This window comes from Acipenser ruthenus, chromosome 20 (genome assembly GCF_902713425.1).
Source record: "Acipenser ruthenus chromosome 20, fAciRut3.2 maternal haplotype, whole genome shotgun sequence".
NCBI classification, from domain to species: domain Eukaryota; kingdom Metazoa; phylum Chordata; class Actinopteri; order Acipenseriformes; family Acipenseridae; genus Acipenser; species Acipenser ruthenus.
The window spans coordinates 6103737-6123777 of record NC_081208.1 but is presented as its reverse complement, the minus strand read 5'-3'; the positions used below and the strand labels follow the sequence as shown (position 1 = coordinate 6123777).

Here is a 20041-nt window from a genome sequence, read left to right as displayed (position 1 = left end):
ATCGCAACCTATTATATCCATTTATGACATCCATTTAGTAACATGACATTACTGACCTAGAAGCCATGGCTCCTGTGCTAACCCGTCTGTCATTTCCCCAGCTTCATTGCAGTAGAGCCCATCGACACATACTGTGTCCTCATCTCATCTAAAGCTGTCTACTTCCTGAAACCGGGGGACTGCATAGATCGAGACGCCATCTTCCTCGAGATCAAATATGAAGACCTCTACCACTGCCTGGTCTTCAAGGATCATGGGAAAGTATATGTGCAGCTCACCAAGAAAGCAGAGAACACAAGCAGTGGTGTGGCCATCCCAGGACCTTCGCACCAAAAACCCATGGTGAGTGATGGAACAGCACCATTCACTCACTGTACACTGTGTATTCAAATAGAATGACAGTGCAGGAGAGCTGAGAATGCAGAGTTTAGACTAGTGCTCCTTATTGGGGTGCAGGGTAATGATGGTGCTGGAGAGTTGAGAGTGTTTTAGTGCTGTTAAACTGCAGTTTTTTTGGTGTTGGCTTAATTACATTTTAGAGACATATCTAAGTCTATGCCCACACTGTAAATTGCATGGGGGATGTGAATAACTGATTGATCTGTTCCGTATTTAAACTGGTATGCCAATACCCAGTAGCATATGTGCTGCAACAGTAAAAGAATGTCAATGCTTATTGCAGAATGTTTTGCCTCTATTGTTTTTTTTTGTGTTCCTGTGTATTAAATCTCAAGTGCTGTCTGCTTGCAGGTTCACGTGAAGACCGAAAACCTAGCTGTCAAAATCTCTCAAGAAATCAACTATGCCAAGAGCCTGTACAACGAGCAGCAGCTAATGCTGCCGCCCAATGAGAATGAGAATGAGAATTACCCGGAGCTGGACTCCTAATGGGCCAATCAGGAAGGCTTCTTCGGTAACAGGTTAGCATCCAATCAGTGGGGAGAACTTCTTGAGATAGCCAATCACTGATTCAACCCAACGGATGCAGCAGAGCGGTAACAAAAATCTGGAAAATCGTCTGTACAGAAATCAAAGAAGCGCCGCCTTTTTCAGTTTGAGTGTCTTGACAGCATCTTTTCTTTTTAATCCAAAGTGGACTGCTTGACCTGTAGAGGCACACAGCTGTAGCGGAAAATATGCAATGAGAATTATTTTACGGTGTTCTGTATTTGCAATATAAATTTGAGATTAGACAGGGGTGTGAAGAGATCTTTATTTTGCTACACTATGTAAAAAAAAAAAAAAAAAACTAAAGAGAAACACTATCTATTGCGCCCTGTAAAAATGGAAGGGGTCAACACAATAGAAGTATATACAAAGTGTGTATAGAATGTCTTGTGTGCTGTATAAAACTGCCTTTACAATTAAGAGATGACACTGTGGGCAATCTGTGAGCACTTGACTGAATCCAGACCACACTTACAGGCAGCAGCGGCTATGGCGGATACTGAAGCTGCACAGCCTTACCTTGCCCAGGAGGGGTTGCTAGAGCCTAATGGAATATGAATGTCACTGACAGTGTATTGTACGGTGCATACATGAAGCACTGAATTTATGAATGGTCTGATCACCCTGCTTCTGAACTAGCCACCACAGGCTGCTATAACACAGTGCTCTCCCATTTGAGTCTTTCAGATCACAGCCGTTAAGGAGTACTGTAAAATGATAAATATTTGCATGCCAGAAATCTTTTGCAGGATCAATGTTTTTAGAATCCCATATAAAACAATGATTTGCTTGTGTATTTAAAAAAAAAAAAAAAAAAATCTTAATTAAAAATGTTCAGGGACAATGCTGGTAATTTAAAGGGTCAAAACAATTAAATATGCTCAGCTAACTTGCAACCTAGCATAACTATGTAGGATAAACCATGAACATGAACAGGGATTACTGCAGTTATGTGAGTGAGTACAGCTTGTTTGCAGCTATGTGAGTGAAATAACCACAGCACTCCATGAACGCTCATGGGGTATTCTGTTTATAGAGTTCAATGTATGGGGAAAAAAAAGTGTTTAACCCTAAATTAAACAGCTGAATCCTGAGAATTACAATCCTTCGATCACGCTCTGGATCTGCTTAGATTAAACTCCCAGTGTTCGAACAAAGTCTTCCAATTTAAATTCTTTTTTTTTTTTATATATTTTCCCATCAAAAGTGTATTTTCTGTGCTTGTGCAAACCCTTTGATGTTCTAATTATAGATGGTTAAACATGCACTTCTCATTTCACAGAATGAGAAACAGCTGCGTTGCAGGGTCAGGGGATTCGAAAGTCAAACAGTATGGTGTTATTTTACAAGAGCCCAATTGAATTAGCTTTGTAGTTGGGGCGGAAAGTTTGCCCTAACGAAACAACAGTCATTTGAATTCCATAATTTAATTAACAGCTCGTCAACGAGGCGTTAATTGAAACTGAATCAATATTGATTCCCATTCACTCTGTTCATTACAGAAACTTCTAATTTCCCAGTAAATTTCGCTCCAGGTAATTGAATTAGGCTGTTGAAATGCGTGGATTGTGTATTGATCCTGTGGTCACTTTATTGTTTTGTTTCTTTTTCATACCATAGAAATCGCTGCCAATTGCAGTTTTATAACTGATCTATAACAATTAATGTAAAAAGTTCCAACAGTAAGTACGCCCAGTTAATTAAGATATTTAAATCAAAATCCAGTTTTTCTTGAAGCACGAACTATTTCAAAACTAGTGCAACATGAGTTTTATGGCTATATTTCTTGCTCATATTTTTCAGAATCTCTTCATTCTTCTCTGATCAGTGCCACAGGGTTAGCCTTAAACCTAGCAGGAGAAAGTCAAGGCAAATTTGTGCATCTTTAAGCCTTGCAAAAAGGACACAGATTACCTAATACAGGTAAAGCTTTTTGCTTTTTTCCACTTTGTCTGTGACAAGCTAATAGCCCTTATAAAAGTGTACCACTTTTTAAACTTTAATTTTCATTGAATCACTGATTAATTAATAAACCAGAGTTTAGCAGTAGTGTTGGGGTGCAGCAGTCTAAAGGGTCCCCCTTCCGTCCTTATACTTTCAGTTATTCATTTATTTATTAACAGTACTAGGAACAAAAGGTAATATTTGTAATCCAAACACAGATGTAACCTATATGTGGAAACCCCAAAGCACTGATTGGATTACCAGTGTGAGATTATGATATAGTAGCTGTAAGAAACAATATCACAACATGGTTTTATTTTAAAGTTAATCAATATCAGTAAGCTGACCACAGGATGCTGTACACACTGCGCATTCTTTTTGTTTTTCCCTTTTAGTAATGCTTGCTGCTCCGAAATGGCTAGTTATCTGGACTGCAAATTGGATATCTCTGCTCAAAGTAATCTCATATTGCACAATCACTGTGGTGGTGTAGATTAGGAAGGTTTATAACCAGAAAGATGGTGAGTTAATGAACAAGCACAATTATTTAGACAGTTATCTATCAATAGCCATAGTTCTGTACATCACAATTGTGTAAAAAAAAAAAAAGTTTCCAATAAAACTCTTAAATGAATTCCATTAAAAAAAAAAACACATTTGGCTAATATTGAAGACGATAATAAATTAGTTTAACTAAAAAAAATTTCCACAGTTTAGATACCTTAACCAAAGTTTATTAAACTAATTAGTATATATTTTTATTAGTATCTAGTTTCAGATGTGTACTAGTCATGAGCAAAAAAGTATACTGCAGTAATTTTAAAGCCTAGTTATAACATGCTGTTTGAAGCTATGGATATTAAAACTATGGGTAACTGTCTGAATATTATTTGTGAGCTACTGTATGTACTAATAGTACTAGAGTTTTAATCTAAAAGTCTCTGGAAATGTCCTTCTGGCCTGTTTGTATAGCTCAAACCACTGGATACAAATGTTTTCTATTGTTTTCATCTGTACAAAGTGTAAAGGTTAATAATTAAAATCATTTTTGTTTCTCTAAAGCTGTGGGTTTCAATTTGATTGTGAACCTCCCCCCCCCCCCCCCCGACAGACAGACAGGCAGGGGTTGGACGTTACCCCTGCAAAATGTAGTACACACTTGTCTGACAGAAGGTGCTATCCTTGACTGACTTGAGCACCCTGAAGGAATTAAAGGTGGTAATCCATTGAGGAATGGTCATATATCCCTCCAGATTGGCGACACCTTATTGACATTGTTATGGTAGGTGTTCCTAATGATTCGGCCTCCCCTGTATTGGCTGTAGCTGCCCAGTTGCCTTCAGATGTATCCAAGCTTCCCTCCACCTCTGCTCGCCCCATTCTTCTTGTTGATTGGCATTTTAATGGGGCAGGAGGGTCACCCCCTGGCTGGGGGGCAGTTCAAGGGCCGTTTGTCTTGCAGGCTGTGCGGGGCTCAGCAGCTCAGGCAGACCCTGTGATGGATGAGCCCAGTGTGGAGAGGGAGAGAGCAGCACTTCTCACTTTTCTGCCTCTGTCAGGGCTTCCAGACACAATAACAGTGCAGACACAGCCGAGAGCCCCGCGGTGTGAGAGCCTGAGAATGCAATACAGTATGGGACAGTTAACTAGAGAACTTGGTGCTGGGGATCTGTGAGCCAGCTAATTCCATACAGTATAGTATAGAGAACTCAGTTCTGGGGATCTGAGAGCCAGCTAATTCAGTGCAGTACAATATAGAGAACTCAGTTCTGGGGATCTGAGCCAGCTAACTCAGTGTAGTATAGAGAACTCGGTTCTGGGGATCTGAGAGCCAGCTGATTCAGTGCAGTTCAATATAGAGAACTGTGGATCTAAGAGATGGCTGTAGGGTCATTACATGCCAAAACCTGCAAATCCAGATGATCAAGGCTGTATTGTTTCCAGGGATATGGTGTTTTCACTGAATCCATACAAGGTAATGTATTCTGAACAAGCCAGGTATGAATGCAAATAACTTGTAAATGGCCATATGGACCAGGTGGAGAAGCAGGTGGGTAATTTAATGATTAAGATGTATTTAATAAAAATAAATCATGAATAGTTTCAAGACCTTGGATCCAGCTGCTGATTAGACACAGAAGGAGCCTATAGTGTAGAGAACAGAACATTATTTACAAACAAGAAGAGGCCATCCAGCCCATCAATTCTCATCTCGTTTATAGTGACTGATTGATCTCAAAACTTTGCCAAGTTAAATGATCCCAATGATTCAGCATTATGAAAGTGGCTAGATAAACCATTCCATGCCCTCCTCACTCTCCAGAGAAGTGTTTTCTACCTTCTGCCTTAAGTCCACTTCATTTCCAGCTGTGTCTTTTGGCCATTGGTTAAGGTTAACTTTGTCAATTTCTTTTAACCTTTTAAGTGTCGTCCCCCCCCCCCCCCCTGTTATTCCTCTTTGTTCTAGGCTAAATATATTCAGTCAACCTATAGATCCTAAACTTGCTATCAGCACTGGCAGTGGGAGAGGGGCTGGTGGCTGGATATCCCCTAAGCCTCCCTCCCTCTCTCCACCTGCGTGGCCCCACAGAGCAGCACGTTTAACCGTGTGAAGAGTTCAGCGCAGGGTGAGCTGTCTGTCTCCTAGTCCTGCCTAATTTATCCACTGTTTGGCTAACCTTGCTCTGAACTCGCCCCCTGAGATCTGAGTTCTCCTACACAGCAGCCCCCCCCCCCCCCCCACACACACACACACACACATGCACACAGGGATCATTAGGCAGAAAAAACAGATTCCCCAGCAATGTCAATTTTAGACACGCTCTGTGTACCCTACAGGAGAATACAAATGGTCCCTTGAAAAAGGTTACATAATATTCTTCTGCTTTCCATTGTATCCTGCAGTATACAGTACAGTGGTTCTCCAATGGATGGCTCTTGAGCCATATTTGCCTCATTGAGCTCCCCAATATGGCTCTCTTGTTTACACATTACCCTGTTCAAGGCTTTCAATAGGGTTGAAAAAGACTACTGGGTAGTCTTTGGTAGAATTAAAATTGAAGTTGTGTTTAAGCATGACGCATGTTTAATGAACATGAACATACTTGAGCTGTGTCTTTCTGCAGTCTGCTTAAACGTTATCTGTGTTCTACAGTGAGGTGTGGCAAATATGGGAAATCTGTAGTATATGCATGGGTAATGTATAGGGATATTGTAGTTCCTGAAACCACTCTGAATATAACATCCCAGTATTAATCTGTATAAACCACTACAAAATTCAACACAACTGTCAAGTCTGTGCTTGAGAGAGGCCCAAGACTGAATGGCAGGCACCGGGTGTTCAGGTGCTGATTGAGGTGTGCTCTCACTTGCAAAGCTGTGAGAGAAAGAACATGAAAAGTAAATTCACTAACGAGAGGAGGCCATTTGGCCCATCAGTGCTTGTCCAGTTCCAAGAAGCTGATTGATACCAAAAGAGTGGTCTTAAATGATGTCAATGATTCAGAACCAACAATGTGGCTTGGTAACCTATTCCATACTCTCTCAAAATGTCTTGTACTCTCTGTCCGAAGTCTGTCTCCACTTAATTTCCAACCGTGTCATCTGGTCCTTGTTTCTGTGCTGAGTTTAAAGTATTGGTAAACTTCATAAACTCCTTTTAAGATTTTTAAGACTTTAATCAAGTTCCCCTCGCTGAAGCAAGTTGTCCGTCGCCTTTCATCTCTAAATTCACTAGAAATTTGTAGAGAAAAATACAGATTACATTGTCTTGCTTTTGATTAGATAATTCAACTGCATGTGGCATGGCTTTAAGGAGTTAATAATTTTCTCCCTTAGGCTTTGTGATATCAAGAGTGATCTGTAACAGTGTTCCCTGTATATGTGAACAGAAGCTAATTCAGTCCTTCTTCAGTCCACTTTAGTTTGATCTTTTAGAAAGACCAACAGTTTACACACAATGTGACACACACGTTGTAGCCATCTCCGATTTAATTATTTTTTATTTTTTTTTTCAAGAGGGGAGCACAAACATATAATTTTTAATCTGATAAATTTGGTGATACTTTGACAAAATCTGCACAAATACATGTAATAAAAATATAAACACAAAAATGGAGAGAATTAATTAAAAAACAGAGCAGTCAACAGTACTTTGAACATAATTACAGTGTAAGTCACTGCACAACTTTATTTCAAACTCAATATAAATATATAATGTATATAATTATATTTAGGTCTTGAAGTTTTCATGTCTTATTTTGAGCCTTTTCTTTTTCCTAATTAAACTCAGAAAAAGCTGTTAATTACAAAACAATGTCACTTGTTTTTACCTTTATGTCTTGACTGAGCCTGATTCTGTTTTGCTTAATTTGTATTTAAACAGACGTGACAAATTATATTAATTGCTCATCACTTCCTAATTACATTTCATTCTTGCAGTTGCGTAGTTTATCTTCGTTGTTTTCACTCGATTAACAGAGTTGTCCTGTCAGATTTTCTTTTACGCATAAAAGTGGTGTGCAGAGAGTCAGAGTCAGGGGAGCACCCTGGCTGTGCGAAGATGCCAGGCTTCACTGGGGATTCCACAGGGAGCATTTTATTGGCTTAGGGAGGCAAAACCATCAGGAACTGTTTCTTCTCACTGCGCTGCAGCGGAGCTTGCTGGCCAGGTGCCTGTTGAGATTAGGCGGACACCTGCAGGGCTGGCCTTTGTCCTCCAGAGGCCGGTAGCTTGCTGACATCTGCTCTCGAGTTCCTGGGTATAGAAGAGGAAACTGACGGTCGTGGGATCGGAAGGTGCCCCACTGAACCTTCAATTCTCCTGAGCTGTGTGAGGAATTGCTGCGGTGAGGGAACGTAATTGGACATTCTAGATTGGAGAAAAAAAACAATGGGGGTACAGTAATTGGGCAGTCTATATATTTAAAAAAAAACATGGTGCGGAACCAGAGAACGGCAACACTGGGCTGTGGAAATGGAGCCTGCATGCCAGCTCTGTGTCTGACTGCAGCTAGTTCCATTGTACCTTACCTTTCATCTGCACACAATCCACCACTTTTGTTTTCTTTTTTCTAACCATTTCGCTTGGCCTCTTCATTGCCAAATAATGACTTAGTTATTGGAACAGCAGAGGCACAGCTGTCTATAATCTTTTATCTAAACAAGACTTTATGAGTTCGTGGCGCCTCGTCTTTTCTCTGAATTGGCAGAAACACAGCAGAGGCATAATAAAGCCGACTTCAGCTTTTGTTTTCAATACCTAATTTGATTATTCCCATTCTGCAGCTGAAGTGGCTAATTAATGGTCTTTACCAAAACCTCAGCACGCTTAGCTAAGGGGGGACTGGAGTTTTTTGGCTGAGGGAATGTCAACAGAACTTGTTAATGCTTGTGAGTTTGCCAAATTCAACCATTAGCTCCCATAAACTTCTTATTGTTTGTAACTCAAATGTTTTTGTATTCTCAAATGGCTATTAGGGTACAAGTGGACTGTGTTTGCTTCATGTTTCATGAAACTTGGGAACTTCAACAGGCAAGATATTTTTTATTTTAAACCATTTTTATTATTATTATTATTATTTAATATACATAAAATGATTAAATTAACTGTTGTAGTTAATTTCAAACATATATATGATGTATGTAACTGAAAACCATGGCAACACCATGCCTAAAGAAACAAATTACAGCAAATTTTAAAGGAATAAAAAAACCCTTAAACACAATTGTTCTCACTAAAGTCCAATATTATACCTATGCAAATGGTGGCTGAGGGAAGCAGTTCAGTCAGATATTGGTTTCCATGGAGATGACCTGGAAGTGTTTTGTTTTCCCCCCAAAAGTTAACCCATCGGGTTAAATGTTCAGTATGTTACTTTTTGAGCAAAATAGCAGGACTTGAGGGTACAAATGGAAGTTGAGGAAAATCAATCTCAAAACAGAAGTTACGCAGCACGAATAAAACCCAGAGAATAATAATAAAAAAATATGTGATTGTACTCTGGGGCTGAATGTGTGCTAGCAAGGAACAAACCATGGTAGGCCGAACAGCCTCTCCTTGTTCGCAACATTTCTTATGTTCTGCTGTTCAGTAACATCCAAGATGTCCGCCGTTTCCAGGGGCGTTCAGCTAGCTTGATTTAAGGCAGAGCACACATTGTAATGTCAGATTTTTCAGCATTTATCTGATTGTCTGTCGGTCTGTCTGGCTTAATCTTCTATGTCCGTCCTTTAAAGGTGTTCATGCATGTGTAGCTTCCCGAGAACTTGTGGATTTCTTCAAGTGCTTGCTGTGGCATGAAGCTATAAAGAGAAGAGAAAACAACAAACAGTTTAGTCTCAACACAATACTCCACAAGACCCCGATTCCATTATGAGAGATGAACTGTGCTCCCAGCACCCAAGTTGTTTATTGCTAGTTTTATCTGACCACATTTCACATGAAAGGAGTCAAGTTAGAATAAAGAGAATGAACGTGACAGAAATATGGTTAAGGTTTGGCAATTTAATTTACCAAACTCCTATATACAGTGGTGCTCCTGCAAAATGCTGTTATTCACTTTGATACTATTACCACTTTCGAAATCTGGATTTGTACGCATTATTATGCATGAAATTTCTGCTCAACGCAAGTTCATAATTTAAAATTCAGATGATTCCACTGTATTTCTTAACTGAAAACGACTTAACTAAACACTACTAGTGTTGAGCATATTAATGGAAATTAAAGCAAGGAAATGATAGGAGGGTGTCAACACTGCTTTATATTTGGAGAGTAACTGGATTGGTGTTATTCTGGGACAGTTTACCTTTTGAGGATGACGAGCGCGTGCATTGTCCAGGGCAGGTAGAGCAAGGCTGTGTTTTTTTGGACAGCTTCCACTGTCCGCCTGGCCACTGTCTCCGGTTTCAGAGGAGGGAACAGGTTAGGGAACCTGGAGACATGAACCAGAGAACAGTTCATTCTGTTTCTGAAACGATTATTAGTGATTTGTGATAGGAGAATTATTGACAGTTTGAAATATACTTGAGCCATGCCAAATGTCTTTATTTAAAAATATTTTTAATCAAGTGTGCTTTAGATAGCTGGTCCAACAGAGACTCCTCGAATTCTCTTGGCAAGAACACGAGTTAAAAGAAAGAATGCCAAGACGAGTGAGAACCCCAGCAATGCTGAAGAGAGTGTGCTTACCTGACTCTCATTCCTTGGAACATCTCTGTGTTGGTGTGGAAGGGCAGCACGGTGGTGGTGCCCACGCCAGGGCAGTCCAGCAGCCCCAGGGTCAGGCTCTCCATGAAGGCAAAGGAGGAGGCCTTGGAGGTGCAGTAATCAATGGCTCCCGGGATCGAGGACTGAGACAACACCGAGTTGATACACACCACGTGGCCGTTCTGCAGCTCCAGCATTCGCGGCAGGAACGCTTTGGTGGTCTGTGGAGAGAGGGAGGTGGTTACAGCCAGGCTTCTCCATGACATTTCAGTTACAGTATATATAGCCTGGCATTTGAGTTATTGTTACACTAATGAAACTAATGTTTTACTAATAATAACAACAACAACAACAATAATAATATCCCTTTGTGGTACGTACCCAGAACTGTCCGAGCGTGTTGATATGCTGAGATTTTAAGAGGGCGTCGTCATCGCTGTCCATTAGAGACTTCCCATGAACCACTGCAGCATTGTTCACCAGGATGGTGACATCACCCACCTAGCAACAAAAAAATCCCTATTTCATTGGTTGAACAAGACTTACTTCTCTACTGGAGTACATTGTACACACACCTTAGGTGTTAAAGGTTTTTGATAAACCTCACATTTAAATTGTGCCGAATTGTGTGGAGGTTTTGTATTTCCCTTAAGGACTTGAGAGGTGAAAATGTTGCAAAAATGGTTTTAAGGAAAGGATAGGCTGGAGGTAGGCTGAGATTCTCAGATTGGAATCAATCCTGGGTCCTACTGGCTAGTGTAGTCAAGGTAGGATTTACTAAATGCATATATTAGTCTTTTATGTAACCGTTTCTCTGTGAATGGAGCTCTGCTTTCCGGTGTGGCTGTACCTACCCTCTCTCGTACCACCTTGGCCTGCTGGTACACTTCCTCCCGGTTGCCCACATCACACAGAAAGTAGTGGCACTCGGTTCCCATGAGCTTGATCTCCTCGCAGGTTTCCTTCAGACACTTCTCTGTGCGGCCCCACAGGATCAGCTGAAAGCAAGGCAGAGGTCAGCATTGTGTTAAATCGTCATGGTTCTTTTAATATTAAACTCCATGAAACTGCTCCTGGTTTGGATCCTTCTCAGTTTCAGTTGCTTGCTTTAACTTGCCTTACATGCGTTTGAAAAGGTGTTCTTGTTTCATGGTCTCATAAATTACTATAAATATGCAGTAAACAACTTAATGGCTTTCCAGATTTAATCACGTAGGATTGGGACTCTTGAAAATCTACCCTGTCGCTTTAAGAAATTGCCTTACATTTCCCCTTCCACCCACACACACACACACACAGTGAAGTGTTGAAGTCAGTCAGAGTTCAGGGAACGGGCAGGCAGGCAGGCTGGCAGGCTCATACATAACTATCTGGTAATCCAAACCCTGCGTTGTGCCGTGACTACTTGGTTCTCGCTATAGTGGGCACAGGGGGTTAAAACATGCTGTAAATTATAGCTGCAGTAGAAAACCACTGCTACACACAGTATACAGTATCTCCTTTTAAAAGTTTACAGTGGTTTACTGTGGCCTTGTAAAGCATGGTAAGTGTACGCCCTTACAGAAAACTTAGAGAAATTTCATGAGGAAACTATTATGAAACACTGTCGTACGGAAGAGCTGCATCAACATTGTAGTGCCACAACACTTCCAGTTAAGATATTTTGGTAAGGGTAGTATAAGGTAAACTTTTCTATGGGTAAAATAACTTCAAGTTGGACAGAAGAGAAATGTACTGTATGAGATAATCGTTGGCAGCATCAGGGCAGGTTGACCCAAAACTAATGATTGTTTCTGAGTTATGTGTGCTGTATCTGAGAACACACCCACTGAGCCTGATATCATATCTCCACATGACAGAACCCTATCCTTTGGGATAAGGCCCCTCAACATACTATCAAGTGGTATAGAGCATTGTGTTCTATATTTAATAAGACTAGCCAGCCAAGTTATAAGCCTGCTTTACAATTTGGTGAAACAAACAGACAAACGTTTCAGCTAGTGCCTTAGTGAGTTTTACGCGTGACATAGATTCTTAAGTCTTAGTTTACCCCAGAATGAATGACTGGGGTTATAGCTATAGTTGAACTACTTTAAACTGGAACGAAAATAAATTATAGAAAACTTGTTCCACCATGTTTCCTCCCTGCAATCCAATTTGGTCATGTTTTTAGCTCTACACCACCATGTATTAATGTGTATTTGAATTTTTGGAACAATTCTTCAGTCTTCATAAAAGCCTATAGAAATGTTCATTAACCATTCTCATCACAGCGAAAGTTAGGAAATTCCAGTTCTTGGGAACTGGGCCAAAAGGCTGCTTTATATTCAGGAAACCATATTAAAAGTGTTTCAGCAATTTATCAGCAACTTTCTAAAACTGGGCATGACTGTCAAAAAGATGTTAGCAGCTCGTCAGATTTTTAGAGGCTTAAATAAAATAATTCTCCCACTAGTTTAAAGAGAAAATGTGCAAATTGCAAACTGACTAAGATACAGGCTTCATATAACCTATGAGAAATTGGACTGGGGAGCTTTAAAAAACCAAATAGTGGCCTGTGACTGGAGATACTGTTCTAAACCGAACATTACCAATGATGCAGAGATTGGCGCTGGGGCCTGTCAATCACAGGGGTCACACAGAGGTAACGACAGTGCTGAACTCCCCACCCTCTCCTCCCCAACTCACACACACTCTCAAAGAGATTACATGGCTCGCTGGCTAGATGAATCCTGCAATTTTCTGGTCAGGGAGTTTCAAACAGTGCGTGTGGTGAGTGCAGCCGAGGGGCAGCTCAGAGCTTGGCCAGTTTCCAGGGGCTGCGGCTTATCTTTCCACAGGCACTCCACTGGAAAGTGATCCAGTTTAGGGGAGGGGAAGCAGCGTGGAACGCATCCATCAAAACAGGAAGGCTTGCAAACAACAGCTAGCCGCACTTGCTTTCAGTGTATTGAGTGGTAGTCAGTGCACTGCCCCTGGAGCCACCTGTTCTATTCCCTGAACTGGGAAAAATACTTCTTAAATTGAACCATCCACTGCTTTATAGTGTAGTCTAGAACACTTTTAACTCACAAATAGTCAAGTTGGCCAAATGTGGGCTGTTTATTATTATTATTATTATTATTATTATTTATTATACCTGGCACAGCTTCCAATGAAAAAGTCCCTACACAATGCAGTGCTCTGGTGGTATAATTTTACAGCTGTCATTTACAGTTTACACGGCTCAGCAATTTGTTTTCACAGCGTTTAAAAAGATCCAGCTTTTTCGCGTAACTCTGTACGGCTTGGTTGCAACAGTTTTCCTTTGAAGATTATATCTCACACCTGTAATATTATTTTACAGCTGTTGCATACAACTCAGCATTTTACCAAGCTGTTTGAACGGGCCATGATTTTAATATAACCTCAGAATCCTCTGAAGATCCGATTGCTTCTTTGCCCAAACAGAGCGCTGAATTCTGCAAGCAGCTGTGTTCACATAGTGTGTTACACGTGTGATACTCGCCTGCTGGTGAAACTGTTTTTTGATACCTAGCTGTAACTGGATACCAAGAATTAAGAAACAAAGGCTTCAGTTCAACAAGGCACTTTTTACAAGACAGCCTAGATCATTTTTAAATAGAATGTTATACACTTACTGTATTTTGTGTTGTACTGCACACAATGTGGGTCGTTTAATGTTATGGATGCATTTTAAGAGTTTTAAAATGCCTTTCTATTCTATTATCTCGTTGTCCTCATTGAAACTTGGAATATTCTTCTGGGAGTAACCCCTCGCTTGTCCAGCTATTTCAAGTCACCACAAATATAGTGCATTTTTTAATTAAACGGTTTATTTGCAAGATGCAAAAGTACAAAATAGTCAAGCCTGTTCAGGGTCAGGTCTTCTCTCCCAGTGTATTATCTGCCAACTATACAGTACAATACACATACAAGGGGTGACAAAAATAGATAATAGAGGTTCTTTACAGACTGGGACAGTTAAACTTTCCCCCTGACAGGGACACACTGTTTAAATGTCTCCGCTATTGGTCTCGTTCCTTCTCCCTCTCGTGGGGAGGCGGGCCCCTGCGAGGGCACTGGGAGTTCAGGAAGCAGCCGCCTGCCTCTATCCCATTAGCACTGAGACAACGGGGTCACGCAAAGGGCAAGACCCAGCTGGGAGCTGCATGATGCCTCCGCCCCCCTCCCTCACACAGCAATTTATATAAACTCACTTCCTAATCAAGGCACTGGTGACCCAGACCCAGGCACTTGTTACTACTGGGATCAAAGCTGCTGTATTAGGCATGGCACCAGAGAGTCAGTCCAATACAGTTAGGCACAGGGGCTGGGCGTAACACAGACGCTTTATACTGTATCGATATACAAGTCTTTATACATTGACTTCAAAGGCCACTTCATGGAATGGGTACTGAACTAATGCCTTTATCAGAGGGCTATAAATAAAAGACTCACCTAAATTGAACTCTCAGGCTGGAGATAACAGGGTGAATACAATATATCATAAAACTTGCATCTACTCAATCATACTGCAAGAAACGACAATATGAGACACTTTGCTGAAACATTAGTCTATTGACTTTAGGTATTGCTGTTAAGACAAGATGTATGGTTTTGACGGGCTAGTTTTTTTTGTAATGATTGTTAATGATAAACTATATTGTTAAAAAAGATAGGGGGAGTATGTGTTGCTTTTGTCACATTTCAATATATCATGTCGTTTTTCGATATACAATGTCAATGTGTCATTTCATCCATAAAGTACTGTAAACTGTATGAGCACGGTACCAAAGTGCAGGAATTCAATACTGCCACCAGACACGTTAGTTCATAATAATAACAATCAAAATGTATTGTGTAGGGCCTTCCGATACTATGCACTGTGCTAACATTGTGTAAGTAACCTGGTGGTTTATTAGCCTCCCTGAGGGTTCAGTCTACAGTAAACAGGCCCAGTCTCTTGACCTCCTCCACCCTTCTACATACAAACACTACTACCTGCGGCCTGTGGTTAGCTGCAGCCTTTGTTGCTGCACTTCCTTTGTGGAAGAAGTAAACAGATGTAATGACATCATTAGGATTAACTGGCTGACCCGCGGTTGAACTCAGTTCTGTAAATGAGCTGCAAGGTGCCAGTGCCCCTCCCTCACCACCCACCCCAGCAGCCGTCCAGTCACATACACTGCAGGGCATCATGGGAGGAGAGGGAGGGTGGGCAAACAAGCATGTCTACCTGCAAGAAGGGGGCACATAAGCATCTTAGCTAGTTACAGAGCTATGGCAACCTTGCAAATTAGGTTCTTGGTTTTTGCTTAAGTTATTTTAAATCTTCTTCTATTGACATGTGCTTTGGTCTGATATAGTGGTAATATTAATACTACTTTTCTTTTTAGTGCTGCTGAACAACTGAATGTTCAAAGTTGGACTACAGTTAATATAATATGTATATTTGGTCAACCACAATTAATTTCTGTATTTATCGACTTAAGTAGAAAACACTTAGAAAACTTAAAGTATATTATTGAAACTTCCATAGCTTTCCAGTGCAATAAGCACAGCCTAAGTGCTGAAGCAGCTATGCCAGGAATGTTAAAAACTTCCCAGTTACAGAAGCAGAGCAGCTGGGACACACCGATTCCCTCTTAGCATTGGTCCTCTCAAGTTCAAAGCCCTTGAAGTGCTTACACTGAACAATATGATGGACTTTGACATTCTTCTTAAAGGACAAGACTCTCCAAGATGGGATTGTTCCTGCAAGTGAGGGCCATTACATTTAGTTTAATGGAACTACCATAGAGGTATATTTGCAGATCTATTGCCACATTAGTATTTTAACCCCCCGTGTGTATCGAATCATATTTACACCCACTTGTGCAATTGTACTTATTTTAAGGTAATACTTTTTAATGCGAGTTCCATCTTTACACATCTTCAGGCCTCAGTATGTTGCTTAACATTATGAGATGTGATGCACATTAAAGATAATTGTTTAAAAGATGACACTCGCATTAAAAAGAAATTGATGCGACGTGGGAAAAAGTGCCTTAAAAACAGCAAAACTGCACAAGTGAGCTTACATAGAATTTAATACACATTGGGAAGGGAATAAACAAGAATGTGGCAAAAGTTAATTGGTGTCAATATCCCCCATTATGGTACCATTAAAGATAAAACAACTTCCATAGTGACTTTCATTTTTGGACGTCAATTGTAAGCGCATTTTATAGACCCTTGTTCTTTTATTGGTTCTCAGATAACAGGTAATGAATTCTCACACACATTAAAAGTGTTGCCTCTCTGGACCCCAGCTGCAAATGCTCTAGACTTCTAATGAATTCGCTAGCCAGTGCCGGTATTATTGGCACTGTTCCTTAACAGCTATTGTAGGCACCTTTTTACAAAATAGTATAGGAGGAATTTTAAATGTAAATGCAATCCTTTGCCTTTTCTACCTTTCAATGACATGTCCCAGGGATGTAAGCGGAAACTCCAAAGGTGAAAAAGCCACACTCCATTGTGTGTCCACAAAGGATGGCTCATAGCTTGTCATCGGCTCTTGTTGTGCATTGTTGAGGCGTGAAAGCTTGCCAAGGAAACACCTGTGTTTGTGTGGGTTTGATTTTTCACAGATCTGGAACACTGTAGACCAGGCAGGGGGCTGGGCTGGGTGGGTCGGTGCATTCTCAATGGGGGAATGAACGAAGTGGTTCACCTCTGGGTTCCACAGTTCAGCTGTATTGTCATGCAGCACAGAAATTGCTAATTAGGACTATTGGGGAGACTAATTCTTAAGGGGCAACTTTAAAACTGCTTTAAAAGACTGCTTTAAAACTAACTAAATAAGGGTTGGTATACATAAGCTTTTCTTAAAAGGGTTTGGAGTTTATGCTGCAGGTTCAACTCACTATAACCTTAAAGAGGGTTGATAAACATTTGTGTGAGCAAAGTTCTGAGACTTCAAAAGGCTTTTTCTACAAAGTTTGCACCAAAATAGCATATACAACCACTTTGAAAAATAGAAACAAATGTTTAATATGAAATGTACAGGTATGATTAGGGACTGGGAGGCAGTGTGGCCTATTGGTTTGAGCAGAGGAACTGGGAAGGAGTCTGGCCAAGTCGTTAGAGTAAAGGGACTGAGAAGCAGTGTGGCTATTGGATAGAGCTATGGACTGGAAGGTTGTGCGGCTTAGTGGTTAGAGATGTGGTATTAAAATATGCATAAAATCTGCCATATGCTATCATTATACAGTTTTAAAAAGAAAAAAGTATCTTAAATGGACAAATCCCCAAAAATAGAAAAACAGTTGCTACTCTCCAGAAGGATGTTAGAATTGGCTGCCTTTGTATAAAAGTTCAGCTCATTTCTCTGAGGGAAATCTTGCTAAGTTCAAAATATTCATAACGGGAACTAAAGCTGACAAGCACTGCCAGCAGTAAATGATATAAGCAAGTAGTGTTGCCAAGCCTGAACACCGCTGGTTAGCCTAGGGACAGGGAGAGAGGTGAGGAAAGCTGTACATGCTTGTCCTGTTAGCATGCTTTGTGAGGGTGAGGCAGCAGCCAGCAATTCGGACCCAGCAAGAAAGCTACCAAACATTCTGGAATGTGTGCTGTGCAACCCTACCTAATGATGATGGAACTAACACTTAAGTGACAGTTCATATCAATACTGTATGTGCATATCTCTACACCTAACTTTGAGGGAGGTGGACAAACCTCGAGAAACATTGTGGGTAAGGCAGAGTGTATAGACAACTGAACGTTTATTTTAGACAAGATTGCAGGTAGCTTGACCTACAGTTGTGTTCAATACTTTGTTATAATGAATGTCTCATGCATGTGAAACGAAGTGTTGGCTTCTCATCCCCACACACACACCAGACTGGGCTGTCGGAAGACTGAGCACGTCCAAGGTATACCGAGGCGATCCAAAACCTCTTACCAAAACGGCCTAGATATAAATGTGAAACAGAAAACAGAATCCCATTTATCACCATCAGTGGACAGTCCAGAAATCAGACTGGAGAGGCAGAACAAAAGTGTTTTTCGTCCTTTGGCTGACCTTCCCATGTTGAGCAACATGAACATGGTGTACAGAATCACTGTAATCCCATTGGCACAATAAACAATTGCCCAAGGTATTGGGATCTTAACATGGATGCTTATGTAAACAACTGTACAGCAGCCAAGTATGCCAAACCAACTGCGTGGCTAAGTGGTTATCACTGAGGAATCGGCGTCAGTGTGGCTGAGGAATTGGAGAAAGGAGTGTTCGTGGTGAGGGACTGGGAGGCAGTGGGACCTGGGGATTAGGCCTCAGATAACCAGTGTGACCTAGTAGTCACAGCTGAGGGACTGATAGGCAGTATGGCTTTCAAAATTAGTTTCCAAACCACTAAATGCTTATAAAATGTTGTCCATATGATAATACCAAGAATGGTTACAAATGGACAGGATGCCAATAGCCTGCAGGCACACAGTAGCCACGAAGGGGTGCTCCGTGGAGATATGATAAAAGAGAATTCAAAATAAGCCAAACGTCCCAGAACAGGGCCTGTCTCATACTCTTCAAGACACAGCACTGACAGATGCAGATAAGAAGTGTACAAAACAGAGCATGTCCAAGAGTCGTGAAGGGAAGAAGAGATAAGAGAGCGTGTGGTTTTTCTAGACAAGTTCTCCCTGACTTTCCTCCTTCTGGGGAGCTCTCTTTTCTCTACCTGGCTAGTCTTACTCACAGCACAACTGCATAACACCACAAGTACAGTACTACTTAGAATACCAGGACCTGTTAGCGTAATCGTGGAAGCTTTCCATAAAAGCAGCTCACCCCACATATGAAACTAGGTGGACTGATAAAACAACTGTCCATATTAACAAAGGGTTCTGTAATCCTTGTTAACTCCTAAATTGTTGGGGTCTTAACATGTAACAAGGATCTGTCTGAAAAAATCAGGGCTGTGTTCAAGCTATCCAGGTCAACAGGGTTAGACTCCTAAGACCCATAATGTGTTACAGATCAGCCCACAAGAACACTTTCTGACACCAAGATGACATTTTGGGGTTGGCCAATGTGAAATTAATCCTCATCACAAAACTACCATCCCAGAAATCATAAAGCTGCTGTGCCCCGCAATCATGTTGAATGTTAATAGCTATAGACTTTTAGCTTCCCAGTTCATTTGTATTCACAAAGGTAATCTGTGCAGTTCCCCACAATCAGACCTTGTTGGCATACCAGTTTGGTTATATTTTAAAAAGATAGTTTGAGGTAGAACACAACCCCCCCCCCCCCCCCCCCCCCCCCCAGCTCTCACACAGGGGTGACATACGGTATTACTATACAAGAATAGTGTTTTTTGTTTGTTTGTTTTTTATGTATACATTTCAACTTGAATATGCATAACATGTTGATAAATACTCCAAAATGTTATGGCACATTTATTTGCTGGATTAAACTTGGACTATAATATAAAACCTAAACGAAACAAGGTCAAGCCGACAAGCGTTTTGAAAAAAGCCTTCAACACAAGCCGAAACGTTTTTGTCAACGCGAGTTAGTTTTCCCTTACAATGCATAGAGTGCTTTTGAAGTTATGAATCTTAGCCACTCGTGCAGTACGTGATCTGTCCACAAATAAATAAATAAATAAATAAATACAGTTCCATGTGTCAGTTTAGCACATTTTGCAAGCTGTCTTCAGAAAATGCAACAATCTTAACCACACTGATACAGACAGTACATTCAAAAACAGCTGAAATCACTTTAGAAAGTCAGTAACAGAATGTGTTTAACTAGCTTCTAACTTTTCCGAACTGGTTAACATTGTAATAACTTTACCACGGCCAGTGTAAATACCAATTTGACTATTCGAATGCACAAAATAAAAGGTAATGTCCCCAAATGAACGTAAATCTCTACAAACGTGT

At 40.7% G+C, this 20041-nt stretch overlaps 2 protein-coding genes across 7 annotated transcripts in view; one reads left to right on the top strand and one right to left on the bottom strand.

Annotated features, from left to right (window-relative positions):
* LOC117425356 (intermembrane lipid transfer protein VPS13D-like) overlaps positions 1-3953 on the top strand; it is a 59823-nt gene extending 55870 nt beyond the window's left edge. For 2 of the 5 annotated variants that reach the window (XM_058993321.1, XM_058993318.1), the window contains 2 exons: positions 102-342; positions 751-3953. In XM_058993321.1, coding sequence (XP_058849304.1) covers positions 102-342; positions 751-888 — 379 coding nt within the window. In that variant the 3' untranslated portion in view covers positions 889-3953. The remainder of the gene's footprint in view (positions 1-101; positions 343-750) is intronic. The other 3 variants (XR_009307859.1, XR_009307858.1, XM_058993319.1) reach the window with 3 other exon arrangements.
* Positions 3954-6875: 2922 nt separating this feature from the next.
* The window catches only part of LOC117432364 (short-chain dehydrogenase/reductase 3), a 21865-nt gene continuing 8699 nt past the window's right edge, over positions 6876-20041 (bottom strand). For both annotated transcript variants that reach the window (XM_034054170.3, XM_034054169.3), the window contains exons 2-6: positions 10957-11100; positions 10484-10603; positions 10085-10323; positions 9702-9827; positions 6876-9195 (exon numbers count right to left, since the gene is read on the bottom strand). In XM_034054170.3, the coding sequence (XP_033910061.1) occupies positions 9111-9195; positions 9702-9827; positions 10085-10323; positions 10484-10603; positions 10957-11040 (654 nt within the window). In that variant the 5' untranslated portion in view covers positions 11041-11100 and the 3' untranslated portion in view covers positions 6876-9110. The remainder of the gene's footprint in view (positions 9196-9701; positions 9828-10084; positions 10324-10483; positions 10604-10956; positions 11101-20041) is intronic.